At 46.9% G+C, this 17,767-nt stretch overlaps 1 protein-coding gene and 1 long non-coding RNA gene across 10 annotated transcripts in view; both read right to left on the reverse strand.

The window, feature by feature from the left end:
* Positions 1-17,767, reverse strand: part of LOC122906965 (ubiquitin carboxyl-terminal hydrolase 12-like) — a 61,191-nt gene that overhangs the window by 5,769 nt on the left and 37,655 nt on the right. For 5 of the 9 annotated variants that reach the window (XR_006384646.1, XR_006384647.1, XM_044249487.1 and 2 more), the window contains one exon: positions 9,875-9,981. Coding sequence is in view for 4 of the 9 variants with exons in the window: in XM_044249487.1 (XP_044105422.1) it covers positions 9,875-9,981 (107 nt within the window). In the remaining 5 variants the exon portion in view is untranslated. Of the gene's footprint in view, positions 1-9,798; positions 9,982-17,268; positions 17,355-17,767 lie in introns of those variants that run through there. The other 4 variants (XM_044249488.1, XM_044249490.1, XM_044249492.1 and 1 more) reach the window with 4 other exon arrangements.
* On the reverse strand, positions 11,533-17,243 carry LOC122906969. The gene is made up of 4 exons (XR_006384650.1): positions 17,114-17,243; positions 14,258-14,359; positions 13,385-13,444; positions 11,533-11,821 (listed from the first exon to the last, which is right to left on the reverse strand). It is a non-coding gene; the product is annotated as an uncharacterized LOC122906969 (long non-coding RNA).

Consider the following 17,767-nt stretch of genomic DNA (forward strand, 5'->3'; position numbering starts at 1 on the left):
ACCGTAGCTTTACTTACAATAATCAAGATATGGAAGCAGCCTGAGTGTCGATTCACAGATGAATGGATAAAGACAATGTGGTACGTATTAACAATAGAATGTTACTCAGCCATAAAAAGGAATGAAATCTTATCATTTGCAAGATGGGTGGGGCTGGAAAGTATTCTGCTAGGCAAAATAAGCCGGTCAGAGAAAAACAAATACCATATCATTTCACTCATATGTAGAACTTTAGAAACAAAACAAATGAATTAAAAAAAAAGAGAGAGAGAGACCAAAAAACAGACTCTTAAATACAGAGAACAAACTGACGGTTACCAGAAAGGGGGGGGGGTGGGAATCTTCAGAAACAGACTTTAACAACCACGTAATAAATAGGTATAATAGCTATGTAATAAACAGCTGTGTCTTGGTTGATTTGCCCATTTGCCTATCGTTAGGCTTTTAGATCTTTCATTAGCTCTTAGAGATAATCATTATTTATCAATTCATTAATTTCCTAATTTGATGAATCATTTTTGCTCACTTGTTATGCGCCAGTCACTGTGCAAAGTGCTGGAATGCAGCAACCCACAAAGCAGACACAATCTTCCCAGCCAATGGAGTTTATGGTCTGGTTGCAAGACATCAGCCAGCCAAATGCCTACATTGCTGTACACTGCACTGACCACTTGGATGAAAAAGTGGAGTTTGACGACAGCTTATAATTGGAAACCTGACTGCCAGGATCTCAGTTGTGCTTCCCCACCCAAATACATATGTTGAAGCCCTAAGCCCCAGGACCCCAGAATGAAATTAGAATTTAGAAAGATCATTGCGGATATAATTAAGATGAAGGCGTTTGGGTGGGGGCCCCATCCATTATGACTGGTGTGCTTATTAAAAGGGAAAATTTGGACACAGAGACACACACAGGGAGAGTGCCCCATGAACATGAAGACAGGTTACCAACCAAGGGGAGAGAACCCTAACAGATTCTCCCTCACAGCCTTCAGATGGAACCAGTCCTGCTGGTGCCTTGACTGCAGACTTCTGGCCTCTGGCACTCGAGACAATACATTACTGCTATTCAAGCTGCCCACCCCGCCCCCATCTGTGCCACTTGGTTATAGCAGCCCTAGACGCAAGAGGCCTCTCTGAGGAAGTAACGTTAAGCCGGGACCTGACAGATATAGAGGAAAGGAGAATGTGCTGAAATTAAGATGAGGGGTCTCATAGGCATTGGATGTTGGGGTTTATTCTCTGGTCGAGAAGCAGGGAAGTGATATGATCAGGGTGGTCCTTTTGTATTCCAAGATCCACAGAAGATCACAGAAAGTACTCTCACTCTTTTACATAGAAAGAAATCTAACCCAGGGAGTTAGTTGCCTGCAGATTATTGGAAGGGCTGGAAGGACAGCCTGTGGACTGGGCCTCGAGGAGGGGTTTCTGGAACATCACCACAGAGCTCACCCACCAGGGAAGCCATTACGTCTGCTGCAGTCAGGAAGCTGTGGAATCTGGCAAGTGAGGCAACACCTGCTGGTTCCAGAACACACCATGGAGGCAGCAATCCCACGTCCACAAGCCACAGTTTTGACTGTAGCTGCAGAGGCTCTCTGCACCTGTGTCAGCCACACCTACTAGACCCAATGTACAAGACACACCTGTAAAAGCCACACCTGGGAGACCCACATCTATGGGGTGTGTCTCTCTCCCTGCCTCTCTTTGAGCTAACTCACATGGCCCACCAGTACATCTGATTTAAGCTGAGCCTAAGGTGCTTCTGGAAGCCAAGGTGCATGGAGTCTGGGAAATAGGGTCTTCAGTTATCAAGCCGCTGCAGGACAGATAGATAGACAGTGGGAGAATGTTGGGACAGACATTAAATTTGCGAGAGACCTGTATCACTTTGGTTATCATGTAGAAGATGATCAGTGGAGGCAAAGGTCAAGGAGGGAGGCCAAGAGGAAGGCAATGATGGTAGTCGAGTGAGAGGTGGCTGTGGGTCAGGTTACGAGGGCAGAGGTAAGATAGAAGCAAGAGGCTTACTTCCTGACAATAATGTCCACAGTCCTTGCTCTGGTCTACTAGGTTCTACCTTCTACTCTGGCCTCATCTCTCCTTTGCCCTTGATCTCTCTGCTCTTTTAGATCCCTGAGCAACACAAGCCTGTCCCTACCACAAGCCTTGGCTCAAGCTCTTTCCCCCACCTGGGCTGTACCACCTTGAGACTTTTGTGTGATTGACTCCTTATCAAATCCCAGACTAAATCCTTCACCTTCAGAGAGACCTCCTCTGACCACCTATTCCCCAGCCAATCTACACATCACACTGCCTCGGTTTTATTTTTTAAAGCATTGATAGCTCAGTGATATCTCCTTGTGTGTTCACCTCTGAGCAGAGACCCCATGTGTCCCCTCATCTCTGAGTCTCTGTGCCTAGAACAGTGCTGGCTACACAAGTGACACTCACAGATGACAACAGGACATGGGGGATAAGAGAGGGAAGAGCCAGTATTGACACTCAGTTTGACACTCAGTTTGCTGGGCTGGACCACTGTGTAGATCATGGCACAGAGATTTGAGGCAAAAAGAAGAGGCAGTGTTTGGGGCAAAAAAGAACACAGAACTGACGTTTCTTATATTTTAAGTTGGAAATGCCTGTGTGGCAGACAGAACAATGCCTTCCCAATGGTGCCCACACCCTAATCCCCAGAGTCTGTACTGTGACCTTATACAGCAAAGAGACTTTGCAGGTGTGACTAAGTTAATGGTCTAGAGATGAGGATGTCACTGAGGTGAGCCCATTGTAGCCCAGGGTTCATTTTATTTATTATTTATTTATTTATTTAAGATTTCATTTGTCAGGTAGAGAAAGCACAATCAGGGGGAGTCGCAGGCCGAGGGAAAAGCAGGCTTCCCCACTGAGCAAAAAGCCCGATGTAGGACTGGACCCCAGGCTACAGGGATCATGACCTGTGCCAAAGGCAGACACTTAACCCAGGGAGCCACCAAGGCATCCCTAACACAAGAGTTCATCTAAGAGGGAGGCAGGATACCTGGAGATAAAGGAGCTGTGGCCATAGAAGTGGGGGTCGAAGTGACAGGAGGAAGTGGCAGGAGCCAAGGAACATAGGCAGCCTCTAGAAGCTGGAAATGCAAGGAAACAGATCCTCCTGTGGAGCTCCCAGAAGGAAGGTGCCTCTGCCAACATCCTGACTTTAGACTTCTGACCTCAGAACAATAAGATAATACATTTGTATTGTTTTAAGCCACTACATTTGTGATCATTTGCAATAGTACCAATAGAAAACTAAAATCGCCCATAAAACATTGTACATGAAGATGTCAAATAAATAGTCAACGCATCTTTGTTCGAATCTCTAATGATTTTCAGCAGTAGAATAGTGACTCGAAGAGGAAGAACTTTTATATCGTCATATATATCATAAAACTCCTTCACAAACACATCATGCCAATGAGCTCTCTCATCACGTGTGGAAAGGGAGCCATCCTGGCACACACACATCGTTATGTTTGCAAATCTGATAATCAAATAATAACAGCGTCATTCTGGTTTGCATTTCCTTTAACTGTTAGTGAGGCAAAACACTATGCATATCTTTATGAGCTGACTGTCATTTCCTCCTCCAAAAATTACCTATTTCATCTTTTATTAGTTAGGATGACTCCATCCCAAGCAACAGAATACTTAACCTAAAAACAGCTTCAGCAACATAAGGTTATTGAAAAACCTCACATTTGTTGGAAACTTGGCTCAGAGCATCAGTGACTTAAAGGCTGTGGTCAAATGTTCTGTGATTTTCTTTGGGATACCCTCACGGTCACGGCCTGCTGGGGCCCTCCAAGCAGCCAGAGGATGAACCCTTGACTTAGCCCGCTTCACCAGCAAGATGGAAAGAGGAAGGGAGTCCCGCTTGCCCCTCTTTCTCCTGTACTTTCCCCAAAGCCTGAGTCCACATCATGATGTCTCATCGGTCAGAACTGGACACACACCAATATGAATCTGCTAGGCAAGAAGCAAGTGAGGCTTCCTGGCGTTTCTCTGTCTCTACCTCCAGAGTGGGCTTCCCCAGCAGGGAAAAGACATCCCCACATATGCCTGTGCCCATGGCCCTGTTGCAGTCTTGTTACTTTTCTGAGCATTTGCATGAGCTTTACAGAGTAAGGATGCTCAGCCTTCGTCTGTCATTGTCCAGCCAGTGTTGTTCCCTAGTGTGTCCACCTTCTCATTTTGTTTATGGTTACTTTTGTCTTTTCTGTTTTCCAGGTACCAAACGAACTCCGTGATTCTTCAGGAGACCGAAAAGCGTTAGTGTGCCTCCCTACAACTCTCAGAAAGCACCAAGCAAAATCCACTCCAACTGGCCGAGGCCCAGGTGTGGACGATGTCCTCTGTGGGTCTGCGTGGTACTCTACTGTCCCCTACAGGTGCAGGAGCTTATAAATAACACTTTCACAGCTCAGGCTCTCAGGGGCCTGAACTCATCTGAGGCCAGAGACCTTGTTGCAAAGGGCCCGGTTCCCCTCCAAGAAGGACGTGAGGGTAATAAAGATGCCACGCTCTGCTTTGAAGTCCATCATTTTCCATCACGTCCCCTGGGCCATCCGTGGGGATATGCTCCCACTTTTGATTTCTTTGGCCTTTCCAGCTACAAAACAGATCCCGCACACTCATGTTTATTATACCCTGGAGATGTCTGAAGGTCCTTCACGAAGGACTGGGCCCTCCGAGGACCTGGAAGGTCCTCGGGAATAGGATCGCATCATCTGCTTTGGGATCTCTCAAGCACCAAGTACCGGAGGCTCTTCGCTGTGGACCCTTTTGCTAGTACGAAAACATTCCATGAGCACCCGCGTACCCCCACAACACCTGTGCACACACACGTTTTTTAATTTGTCAGGTCTTTTGGGAAGCTCCACACCAGGTCCCAGGTCCTAGAGGTAGGTTCCCAGGATCCCATATCACACCTGATCCCTGTGCCAGGGCTGGACGACTCCTACAGCACTTTGGCAGTTGATGCAGAACAGGAACCCAGCGGCGAGTGTCTACCACGGGTCCTTCATCCCCAACCAGCACACAGATGTTTCTCTTCTTTATCAGTCATTTTTGGCCTGCCTGACCTTTGAGTGTTTGTGATTCCAGAATATTGGATGCCTGCCCAATCAACCTCAGATTGCAAATCCGAATTCTCTGCCTCCCAAATGTCTGCTTTCCCAGCTCCTTCGACGTGGTGGTGGCAGTCTTTTAAGGGATGGCGGACAAAGAGCACCTTTGAACTCCCTATGTAGAACATAGCGGTTCCCTAACTAGACTATATAAGGAACATTTGTTCTTTGTCACGTGGTTATTAACAGTTCTGGGGATCCTTGTGTGAAGATACGTGAAGCTCCTTCCATTAGATTTTCTGTTCAGTTTTTGTGAGAAATGCTTAATAATAACCAATTACAAAAGATAAAGGAGTTTAACATTGTTATGTAAAAGGACAAACCTCCCATGTAACTCAAATCTTCTGGTTTAATCTGCTTCCCTGAGCTCTGATTCCAGAGGCCCAGTGGTCTATGGCTCCCACCAGATGGATGTCCATGGCGGTCGACTCAGCGGTTCCAATCATGATAAAGAGCCACCACTGATTCATGTCTTTGCCAAAACTCATGCCCTCCCTTTTATTCCACCAAACTAGTCACCAAGCTTTCGTCCTTGTGTTCTCCTCCATGGTTCTCAGGTCTGTCGCCTCCACTTCATTCCCACCAACATGGTCCCAGTTAAATCTCCCTTCTTTTAACACTGGGATTACTACACAGGGTCCTCACCTCTCTGTCTCTCTCTCTCTCCTGACCATTCTCCTAGCTGCTGAGGAAGGGATTATGACAAAGCACGGTCTGTCTCCCAACCTCAACAGCACTTCCACGCCTCTGGGTTCAAGACTCTTTTCAGCGTGGCCACCAGTGTCTGCCCACCTTCCTAAGCCCCCACACCCTTGGGCTCCAGCCCCACAAATAGCTCATGGAATGTGTATGACTTGCTTTTGTAAGTCCCCTTTCACCAGCAACTCCTTTTGCCTGTGTTTTAAATTTAATTAATTTAATTTAAATAAATTCAAGCATGGTGGATAGAGGCCCCGAGTGAGGGAGCCAATAAGAGGGGGTGGGTTGTGGGCTCTTGATTGACTGGTTTGCATATGGAAGGCAAACTCCCAGGCCCGTCTTTTGCCTCTCCTAGGAATCAGCTCACCCCCAGGGTTGTTGGTCCCTCTGGTCAGCAAGGCTCTAGATGTCAAAACATCAACTACAGAAACTAGAAAATGTGGTTTAAACTGACTAGAATGCCCTTCCTTTCATCCCTGGCATAACTGGTGGATAGCATGTCATGGCATAAGGCTCAAGACTTTCCCTTGTGGCCTCAGGTAGGCCAGGGAGCACCCCCTGAGCTTTGGTTCCCCATCTGTGGAGGGTCACAGGACAAGATGTGGGTGAAGAGACCAGCTGCCAGCTGCATAACGGGCTCTGCATGGACGTCAGTTTCCTTCTCTCCAGCCTTGTCTTTTTGAGAAACAGCTCAGTGTTCCTTCCTCAGGACATTCTCAGACCCCTTGGCCTGGGCTCCTTGTTCCCCTCAAACCCTCGGGTCACCTGTATCTCAGCACTTAGCCCACCAGATAAGATCTGTCAGTCTGTCCATCTCCTTCCACCTCTTCCCACTGGATGGGTCTTTCGGGGAAAGAACATGACCTCCAGATTCGAATCCTGATGACCCACCACAGACCCTGGTTCCTGCTCACAGCAGCTCACTCCAAAAACATTTAGAAAGTCAATGAATTACTCATGGCTTTGCAATGTCCATGGCCTCCCAAAGGAATGTTCCACGTGGGCCCCTCTGGGGAAAGACACTCATGCTTCTTCACTCGGAATCCTCTGTACTTTCCCCTGCTTGAAGTCAGGCCAGGCCATTAGCACATCTGCACAACGGGCTAGGCAGGCACCAGCTGGGGTGTGTGTGTGTGTGTGTCTCAGCTCAGGAGCTGATTTCCCAAGCACACCCTGCCATGTGTGCCTGCCACAGATGGCCGAGGCACGCCAGCTAATGAGGCAAGGTCACAGGCGCCACGGCCTGCCGGGAAATGAGCCATACAGGCTGCTCACTGATGCCTGGCCAGGAGGGGTCCTTGGCTCTGGTCCAGATTTGGGCTCTGCATCCCCCCACTCTGGGAGCCTGCTCCTGACCAAGGCCCCAGGCTTACCCCACAGTAAAGCCAGTTTGCTTTGATTAAAAACCTCAGCCCATAAAAATGGGGGCGCCACATCTAGCAAGGGGGAAAGATCCCATTTTTAATCATTTCTTAATAAGAAAGTGCCATTAAACGCACTTAGGCTCTCACGGTGTAACTGGCAGAATGCTGTTGTGGCCCCAGGCTCGTTAGCTTTTATTACCACTCCACTCTGCTTCTAGAATGACAGCCACAGCCTGAGAGGCTTGGCGGCACTCACAGGCTCCAATCCAGGGAGCAGGCAGGAGTAGAAGCCGGTCCAGCTCCAGAAGCTCCTATCTGTGGGGTCTTCCTTTAGCTCAGCTGTCACTAGGGTGCCTCGTGACATTTGTTCCTGGGAAAGAGAGCAGCTGTTTATGATGTGTGTGCTCCCAGGAGGGCGAGGGGGCGGGAGGGGAGGGAGAGACAGCTGCTGGGCCAGCAGGCCCCCTAATTCTCTAATCCTGCCTGGGCTGCCCGCCCTCGGCACCTCAGATGCCCAGAGCCCTGTGGGGCAGGACATGGCAACAAGCAGCAGGTCAGCCAAGCACACTTCATTCCGTCTTCCAGAAACACTTACTCAGCTGTTAGTATGTGCCCGACAGTAGATAGGTGTGGAGGGTACAAAGAGTAAATAAAGATTGTCTCAAAGTACTGGGGTTCTAGGAGAGTCAAAGAAGGACCAATGCAAAGAAAGGATGACACCATACCCTCAATCAGAAGCGCTTTCGATTCAACCTGGTGGGAGTCAGGTGGACTTCCTGGTGGAGGTGAGGTCTTGCAGAGTGTTGAAGGAGGTATGTTCGTACATGAATAAGTGGAAGGAAGGGAGAGACCAGACTGTCCAAAGGAACAAGCAAGAGAGAAAGGGCACCACCTAGCCAGAACACCATATAATCCAGTCACAGAATGCAGTCCGTCGATCCAGATGAGGTCATATCAATTATATTAGTGCTCAGATGTGAGAAAAATAACACCCAGCTAAAATCACTCAAGCCAGGGTTTTCCAGACTTCAGTGCACACACAAATCACTAGGGATCTTGTTAAAATGAAGATACTGAGTGAGAGGATCTGGGGTGGGGCCAAGTTTATTAGAAATGCAGAACGTGGGGTGCCTGGGTGGCTCAGTGGGTTAAAGCCTCTGCGTTTGGCTCAGGTCATGATCCCAGGGTCCTGGAATCGAGCCCCACATCAGGCTCTCTGCTCAGCAAGAAGCCTGCTTCTCTTTCTCCCTCTGCCTGCCTCTCTGCCTACTTGTGATCTCTGTCTGTCAAATAAATAAATAAAATCTTAAAAAATAAAATAAAAAAGAAATGCAGAACGTAATTGATAATATAATCACTATGAGCTGTGGACCACACTTTGGGCAGCAAGAATTGAACGTCAAGAGGAAGCCTTAATATATCCAGCAAAATACCTGGATCAGGTGGTTCCATGATGGGTTTGGTGGCACAACAATGTCACCACGGCCTCAGGCTTTTCTGTCTCTCTTTCCTGCCATCCTTAGCACCTCGCCCCTCATCTTATATTCTTATAATCAAAAGATGGCCATTACAAGCTCTGGACCTCCCATCCTCCCACAAGAGAATCAAAGACAACAAAGGGCATTTCTCCTCACCTCTTTCATTTCACCAGAGAGGAAAATCTCTCACAGAATAATATTATATTACATATATTATTATATGATATGTATTATATATACAATAAATTATATTATATTATAATTTTCCTCCCAAAATATATATGATATGTATGTAAATAGATAGATAGATACATGTATTTAGAGAGAAAGATTATATGGAATTGGCTCAGTCACAGAGGCTGAGAAGTGCCAGTATCTGCAGGAGGAGTCAGAAGCTGGTGACCCAAGAGAGCCAATGGTGTCATTCCCGTTCAAGACCGAAGGCCGGAGAACAAGGAGAGTCAATGGTGTAAGTTTTGGTTCAAAGGCCTGTGGGCTCTTAAATCCAGGAAGAGCCAGTGTCTTGGTTCAAATCTGCAGGCAATAAAAGCCAATGTTTCAACTTGAAGGTTTTCAGGCAGGCTTTTGTTTCTATTCTGGCCCTCAGTTGATGGGATGAGACTCACCCACATTAGAAAGAGCAATCTGCCTTCCTTAGTCTACTCATTTAAATGTTAATCTCATTCAAAAGCACCATTTCAGAAACACCCAGAATAATGTTTGGCTAACTATGTTGGCACCCCATGGCCTAGGCAAGTTGGCACATAAAATTAAGCATCACACCTCCTGGCAGTCCCTCTCTCTGTTTCATTTTCCAGAACTAAGTCATGTGCCCACTCACTACCAGTTCATGAACCATGAACCAAAGAAAAACAGGGTTCTGTGATGCTTCAAGCAATCATGACTGATCCCACACAATTGAACCCAACTTCTACATGTATACTTCCACCAATGCTGAACTGAACAAAACCAGGGTTCTTTAGCAAAGAAGAAGAGAAAAAGTGGCTATAGGTAGGCAAGCAAGAGAACTAAGATCCAAATAACCATGGTTCTCAGCTCCCACCTCCACCATTAGGCCCTTTCCATGCTCCCATTCATTTCTGGTAATCCCAAAGCAGTGTCCGTTGCTTCCTCATATGCAATCTAGAGTGCTGCTCACTACCTGTATCCTCCTTGAGCCCAGCTCTTCTGTGCAGCCTCCACTGCTCCACACTGTAGATCTCTGTTGATGGATCCCAGACTTGATGTGACCCAACATCTTGGCAGACCCTGAGAATGGAGAATGAGAATGGCTCCCTATCAGGTTTGCTTGACTGGAAAGTGCTGAAGTTCAGGGAATTGTTCTACAGATTAGCACTCGTGGTCTTTCCCTTCCCAGAGCTCACATCTTATCCTAAGGGCTGGCTCTACATGCCAGACTCCAGGCTGTTCCTAAAAACACTACCTCCCCTTCTGTCTTGTATGGATCCACTGATGAATTTTCTCAAATGCCTCAGAGCCATTCTTTGTACTGTGACTCCCTTCTACCAGCACATCTCCATGACCTGATCATGACTCCTGAATTGCGTGTAGCTCAGTTTCAGATATATTTGGAGTGTTTTCCACAGGGAGTTTCTCTGCCCTCATTTAAATCAGTGGCCATAGATATGTGGGGTGGGTGGGGGAGAGATATCACTTACTCTATGCACCAGACATCCCGATCTCAGCTGTCTCAAGATGAAGTGTTCAGCTATATGTGACTATATAGTAGTTTTTAGTGTAGTTAAAAGTGGAGTGGAGGATACATCAAGAAATGAAGTTGGAGGGAACGCCTGGGTGGCTTAGTCATTTAAGTGTCTGCTTTCAGCTCAGGTCATGATCCCAGGGTCCTGGAATTGGGTCCCACATTGGTCTCCCCGTTCAACAGGGAGCCTGCTTCTCCTTTCCCCTGCTTGTGCTCTCTGTCTCTCTGTCTCTCTCTCGAACAAATAAATAAAATCTTAAAAAAAAAGAAAAAGAAATGAAGCTGGAGTGGTGTGCAAAGATATTCATTCACTCAATCATTCAACAAATATTTACCGAGCAGCAACTCTGTGCCAGGTACTTTCCTGGACACTGAATGCAATGAGACAGCCATGCTCCCTACCCTCATGCAGTTTACTTTATGGATCACAGAGTTATCCTAGATACATACTGAAGAATTTGGAGTTCTCTAAAAGGTCACAGGGAGCCAAGTGATATAGGATTTAATCACATAAAGGCATAATTAATTAATGGCATTTGTAACAGTTCTCTTTAGGACCCATGCAGAGGTTGAACTAGAGGAAGTAATAACTAAAGGCAAGATGACTATTGTCCATGCAGTTACTTAGGTGAAAAATGATCAAGGTCAGATCCAAAGCAGTGGTCACTGGGTTGAGGAGAAGGAGATAAGTACAAAACACATAAAGGAGGCTGAGTCTACAGGATTTCATGAGCTCACAAAAGACATGACATGAGAGTGATGGCAGAGAGGGAAAAGTCCACAGAGACCCCTCCACTCAGGAATGGAAGGATGGATACCAGTTTCAGGGAAACATGTTAATTTAGTTTTGATCACATTGAACCTGGATCATTGGTAGGACACGAGCCAGGCCCATCATTGTTAGATTACAGTCTTAGATTCAAGAAAGAATGTCTCCGGTCCACAGCCCCGCCTCCTGAAAGTGCCGTCCATAGTCACCCTCTCCAGCCACTGCCCTCCCACCACTCCTGACAGGAAAGCCTCCCCATCTTGATTTCTGTCCCCCTCCCGCCCACTGCCCCACTCAGGCCACCTCCTCTTGGGGCCCCTGGCACACAGGTGGGCCACTTCCTGACCCTACTTCTGGTGGGGTCCTCATCTTCGTCCCCAGCCTCTCAGCATATTTGACAGCTCAGACCCACTCGTCCCCCTCTAAATACTTTCTAGTTTCTCAAACTCTCCTGATTTTCTTCCCTCTTCTCTGGCCGTTGCTTCCCAGTCTCCTTCCCAGGTTCCTCCTTTTCTCCTTTTCAGGTTCTTCCCATTTTCTAAAAATTCATGTTTCTCGTTATTTTGTCGTAGGCCAATGATTCTCAAGAGAGGACAGTTTCAGGCCTCAGGAGGGATCTGGCAATGACCAGAAGAAATCGTGTCTATCACAAGTAGGGAGCTCTACTGGTAGAGACCAGAGATGCTGCTAAACACCCCGTAATGCATAGGACACTCTCCACCATGGAATTATGCAGCCCAAGGTGTCAGCAGTGCTGTCGTTGAGAAGTCCTGTCCCAGGCCTCTGTCTCCCCACTTCTCCATGCACCCATTCTCCTGGGCCAGCACCTTTGTCCCTATGTCTTTAGATACTAGGTTTGTGGTGATGGACCTCACCATCCTTTCCTGTGGCTTCAAAAGGTCTGCCTGCCTTCTGGACATTATCATTTGGAGCTTCAGCTGTCCAAAACCAGTGTAACTACGTCTCCCCATGGCAACCCAGCCCCCCACCCCAGCCTGATTCTCTTCGTGTCCCACCTCCTGGAGAATCACACCAACTTCCATCCATCTGCTCACACAGAAGTCGTGGGATCACCGTCCACCACTCCTTCTCCCTCCCATAGTTGGTCTAATGCTGCAAATATATTCCCTCTGCCCGCTCGGCTCCCTCTCCTCTCTGGTTCAGGCTCCCAGACCTCCAACTACATCCCTCCAATGGCTTCCTAAGCAGGTTCCCACCCACACTCTCCCCACCACCTCCAACCCACTTCCCATCCTGAAGCCAAAGCAATCTTCCTAAAATGTCAGTTGGATCACGTAACTTCCCTGCTAAGAGCTTTTCAGTGGCTCCCCATTGGCCTCAGGACAAAAGTCCAAATTTCTGACCATGTTCTCTCTGCCTTTGGTCACCTAGCTCATGCTTGTCTCTCCAGAAGAAGTTCTCACCATTTTATCCCTTTCCCAACCGTCCATGCCCCCCAGCACCAACAATGAAGTTCAGTCCCTGAAGTGGGCGCCATGTTCTCCCTCACCTCTGGGCATTTGCCACTAACGTCCCTCTGCTTGTAACACTGTCCTCCTGCTGCTCGCTAACTCCCAGTCACCTGCCAGGTCTGAACACAGACACCTGGCTTCCACACACCTTCCCAGGAGTCCTGATTCCTTCTATCTACACCGCCCATACAACCCATGTTTGCCAGGAGAGCATATTCCCTCCGGCAAGGGTTCACCTACTTGGCTCTCTGCCCTAAGCAGTGGCCCTCTGCAAGGGCGGATGGTCCCTGACCGGCTACAGGGCCAGCCACGGGACCCCGCATAGCGCCTGACACCAACTAGGTGCTCAGCAAACGTTTGCTCTATTGAATAAATAAACAGATGCTTTTTAAAAACTTTCAGAGGGGCACCAGGGTGGCTCAGTCAGTTAAGCATCTGTCTCCAGCCCAGGTCATGATCCCAGGGTCCTGGGATGGAGCCCCACATCGGGCTCCCTGCTCAGCAGGGAGCCTGCTTCTCCCTCTCCCACTCCCTCTGCTTGTGTTCCCTCTCTCACTGAGGCTCTGTCTATCAAGTAAAGAAATAAAATCTTAAAAAAAAATTCAGGAGCTGTGTTTCTCTATACTGTGACAAGAATCATAATTCAAAATCACTGAAAGGCTCATTTAAGCTAAAATCTACAAGGGTTTCTCTACTAAGACTACTTACTATACGGGTTCGATTCAACACAGCAATTTGTGATTCTTCCAATTAAAGTGGCTTGTCCTCCTGAGGGATGAAGAGAGGGTAAATGAATGGCTTGCTTGGACCCCTGGATATCTCAGATGTCTACCCTTCGCACGAGCCGGTGTGAAACATCAGCAGGGTTGAGGACGAGTGAATTAGGGGAGATTCAGCCATGGTCCACAGATCCGACAGTCCAACTGATGAGTCACGGTGTTAGCTTTTTTTGTTCATCGGATATTTTAAATATGGAGTCTTGGGTACTGATTTTTTTTTCAGTCTTTTAATTATACAACAATATCTTTATGCCCCCATGTTTTCAGAAAGGCCAGGATGGGTCTATCTCGGAGTGCCAACCAGAGTAGGGATGGGAATCTGTTCCAGCCTAGGACAGGGTGGAACGGTCAGATGGTACCAGGTCAGTCACCAACGCACAAAGGCAGGAGACAGGAAACGGAGAGGGATGTCACCTGCTTTACCACAACAGAAAGGTTCGTGCTGCTGACAGCATCTGCCTCCAGGTGAAGAGTCCAGGTAAGAAGGTAGGCGAAGGGGTGAGTTCACTCTGCTCAGGCCAACCTCAGCAAACCCTTTGGAACCCCCCTCCCCAACCAGTAAGAAAAGCTGTCTCCACATCTAGAGACATGTCTGGTTGTCTTTGAAGAAAACGGGCAAAGCAGGCTTCCCCCCACAGAGTACAGGTATCCTCCAACTACACAGATTGTCCTTCAGGTGTGTAAAATCTCTCCAAGGCCAGAGCTGCCCAGTGTTTCCCTCACTTGGAGAGCCCTGAGCCCCTGCTGGCAGCGTTGGTGGTCCCGCCCCCTCAGGGAACCAACAACCCAGACTGAGACTTACGTGTTGCAGAGTAGAAACTGTATGCTTGGGAAAAGCACCTCGGATAGGTTGTCTGTCCTTCAGACGGGACATTCTGTCCTCAGCACACGTGGACTCTGTCACCTAGGTGTGTATGGGGGGCGGGCAGGACAGGGAACAGGAAAGTGGGAAATCAAAATCCACCTAGAGCTTTCCAGCCAAAAGCTGCCTTCAAGCTAATGATTTTGAATATAAAATATTTATCACTAATCCTACTTTCAAAACTCTACATCCAAGAAAGACCTGTGCCAGTACTTGTGGTATTAATAACTTAGAAGGGAAGCCTCCCCTAGATGGTGAAGGGTCAAGGCTGAAGAGATTGTTCTGAGTGCCAAGAGCCTCTGTCTTAGAAGTTTCTTCCTCAAGGTGGGCCTTTCCCTGGATGCTCCTCATGGACCTCCACCCCCAACCCACTCTCTCCTGGCAGGCATGGCCAGTCGCCAACCTCAGGCCCCTGCTCAGCCCATTCCTCTCCCTTCCGGGTAGAGCAGTGACGCTATTGTCTACTGGACCACATCCTGTGACGACAACCCCTCGGGGAGGCAGCACATGGAAAAGGCTGACCTTAGTGCCAAACAGACCCGGGGTCACGGGCTGTTACTGCCGTTTGCTGGCTTTGGGAGTATCCTTAAATTCCTCCAGCTTCAGGTTCATCATCTATAAAATGAGTATGAACCACTTTAGTCACAGACCCTTGAAAGTAACAGAAATCTATTTAAACTGACTTAAGCAAAAAAAAAGTAATTTACTGAGGGAGTTCTGTGGTATGTCATGGGTCCAAGGGAGAGAGGAACCAAGTAGTAATTTCCAACCACTATTCCTGAAGGTGAAGGAAGAGGGCAAACAACAGGCTACCTGACACACAGTAGATTCATAAAACATCAGCAGCTGTTGCGAAAAAGCTACTGGCTCCTTGTCCCAGTGTCTGTCCCTGAAAACTGAGGGTGACAGAGAAAGAAAGACATTTTCCCACATTTGTGAACTTGGTATCTGTTCTGTCACCATCCTTCATATTCCCACTTAGACAGTAGAATTTTCCAGGTGCCGTGAGGGATTTCTGTCTCATTTGGGTCATTTCCCCCACCAGATCCTAATTTCTTTCTTATATGCTCTGCAGCAGGGGCAGAAGGCACCGCAGCTGAGCTGCAGAGAGGAGGAGCCTGGGGTCAGGAATGGCCTCCATCCTCCCCACCTCCCACGGGCCATAGCAGATAAAGCCTTGTGCTTGGGCAGCTCCAGATACGTGAGGGGAACATAGAGGGAATGGTGACCAGGGTCCATGCCCCACCTGTTTACTATCTCTATGGCTTCCCGTCTGGGGTTCTTCCCCAAGGCCCCCCCCCCACCCGCTCTCTCTGCCTTGTGAGTGGTTGTTTCCCAGGGTTCTCAGAGTAGCACGCCACAAAGCCAGCCACCTCAACTGCAAAATATTCTATAAAGCAACATATGATCAGCCTCAGTCCCACAGACAGACCCACTGCCTGGTGTTGAATCAGAACTTTGGAATCACAAAGACCCGAATTTTTTTTTTTTTTAACATAGCTGTTTAAGCCATGGCTTCATTTTGTTTTTAACATCTTAATTTTATTTTTTCAGTGTTCCAAAGATCCGACTTTAAATCCAAACTCCATCATTTGCTAGTTGTGTGGCTGAGAGCAAATTGCGCTATTCTTTTGTTCCCCCATTTTTTTAAATGATGGGAAAATACATATAACATAAAATTTAGCATTTTAATTGTTTTTCAAGGCACAGTTCAGTGGCATTTACACGATCCAGACTTCCCCACCATCCATCTCCAGAACCTTTCTTGCCTTGCAAAACAGAAACCCTGTATCCATTTATATTAGTCCGGGCTCTCCACAGCCTCGAAGGCACATCCAGAAATAATGCTTAACCAGATATCTGGGCACCCCGTGGCCATAAAATTAACCATCACACCATTAACACTAGCTCCCTCTTCTCCCTTCCTCCCAGCCCCTGGCAACAACTGTCCTACTTTCTGTCTCTGTGAATTTGACTACTCTCAGCATTTCCCATATGGGGAACCACACCATATTTGCCCTTTGGTGACTGGTTCACCGTTTACTTTACTCAGCATAATGTCTTCAAGGTTTATCCATGCTGTAGCATATGTTGAAATTCCCTTCTCTTTGGGGACTGATTAATATTCCCTTATATGCGTACGCCACATTCTGTATACCCGTTCCTCGACATTTGGTTGCTTCTGCCTTTTAACTATTATGAGTAATCCTGCTCTGAGCACGAGTGAACAAGGATCTTTGGAGATTTCACCCGATCTTTTAGATATATATCTAGAAGTGAAATTGCTGAACCTTATGATAATCATATATTTAGTTTTTGAAGGAACTACTGACTAGTTTTGCACAATGACTGGAACACGTGCCCACCAATGGGGCACAGGGCTCCAATCTCCCCACATCCTCTTCTGCCCTTGTTATTTTCTGTTTGTTTGTTTTTTGATAATTGCCGTCCTATAACAGGTGTGAAGCATCATCTCATTGTGGTTTTGATCTGTGTTTCCCTACTAATTAGTGCCATCTTTTCATGTGACGAACAGCCATTTGTGTATCTTCCTTGGAGATACATCTACTCAAGTGCTTTGTCCACTGGGCTGTTTGAGTTTTCCTGTCGTTGTGTTTTAATCATAAATATACATATATATATTTATTTATTCTGGATATTAATCCCTTATCAGCTATGATTTGCAAATATCATCTCCCATTTTATGGGTTGCCTCATTCCTCCATTGACCATGTCTTTCAATGCACACAATTTTTTAGTTTTCATGAAGTCCAGTTTGTACAATTCTTTAATTACCTGTGCCTCTGGTGTTGCATCCAAGAAGTCATTGCCAACTCCAACCTCATGAAGCTGTTGTCCTGTTTTCTTCTAAGAGTTTTATCATTGTAGCTCTTATGTGGAGATCCTTGCTCCAACTGGAGCTAATTTTTGTATATGGCGTTAGGTACGGGTTATTATTTGCAAGCTTATGTCCATTTTTCCCAGCAGCATGTGTCGATAAGATGGTCTTTCCTCTCATTGCGTGTCTCTTGGCTTCCTTGTCAACAGTTCATGTGACCAAAAACACAAGAGTTTATTTCTAGGCTCTCTATTCTATCCTGTTGGTCGACATATCTCTCTTTGGGCCAGAACCACATTGTTTCAATTACTGCAGCTTTGTAGTTAAGTTCTAAAATCAGGGAATGGGAGTCCTCCTACTTTATTCTTTTTCAAGACTGTTTGGGCTATACAGTATTTAAAGCCTTAATTTTGTCACCTGTAAAATGGGGATGATGCTTGCATCTGCCTTACTAGATCCTGTTTGTGTACATGTGTGTATTCGATGAGATAAAGCACAGAAAGCACTTTGCATTGAACATGGTTAAGTTATAGATTAAAATTTTCCATTAATATTGATCAGTGATAATAATGGATATCATTATATTATTATATTATATTACCATGATAATA

The sequence above is a fragment of the Neovison vison genome, chromosome 5 (assembly GCF_020171115.1).
Source record: "Neovison vison isolate M4711 chromosome 5, ASM_NN_V1, whole genome shotgun sequence".
Classification (NCBI taxonomy): Eukaryota; Metazoa; Chordata; class Mammalia; order Carnivora; family Mustelidae; genus Neogale; species Neogale vison.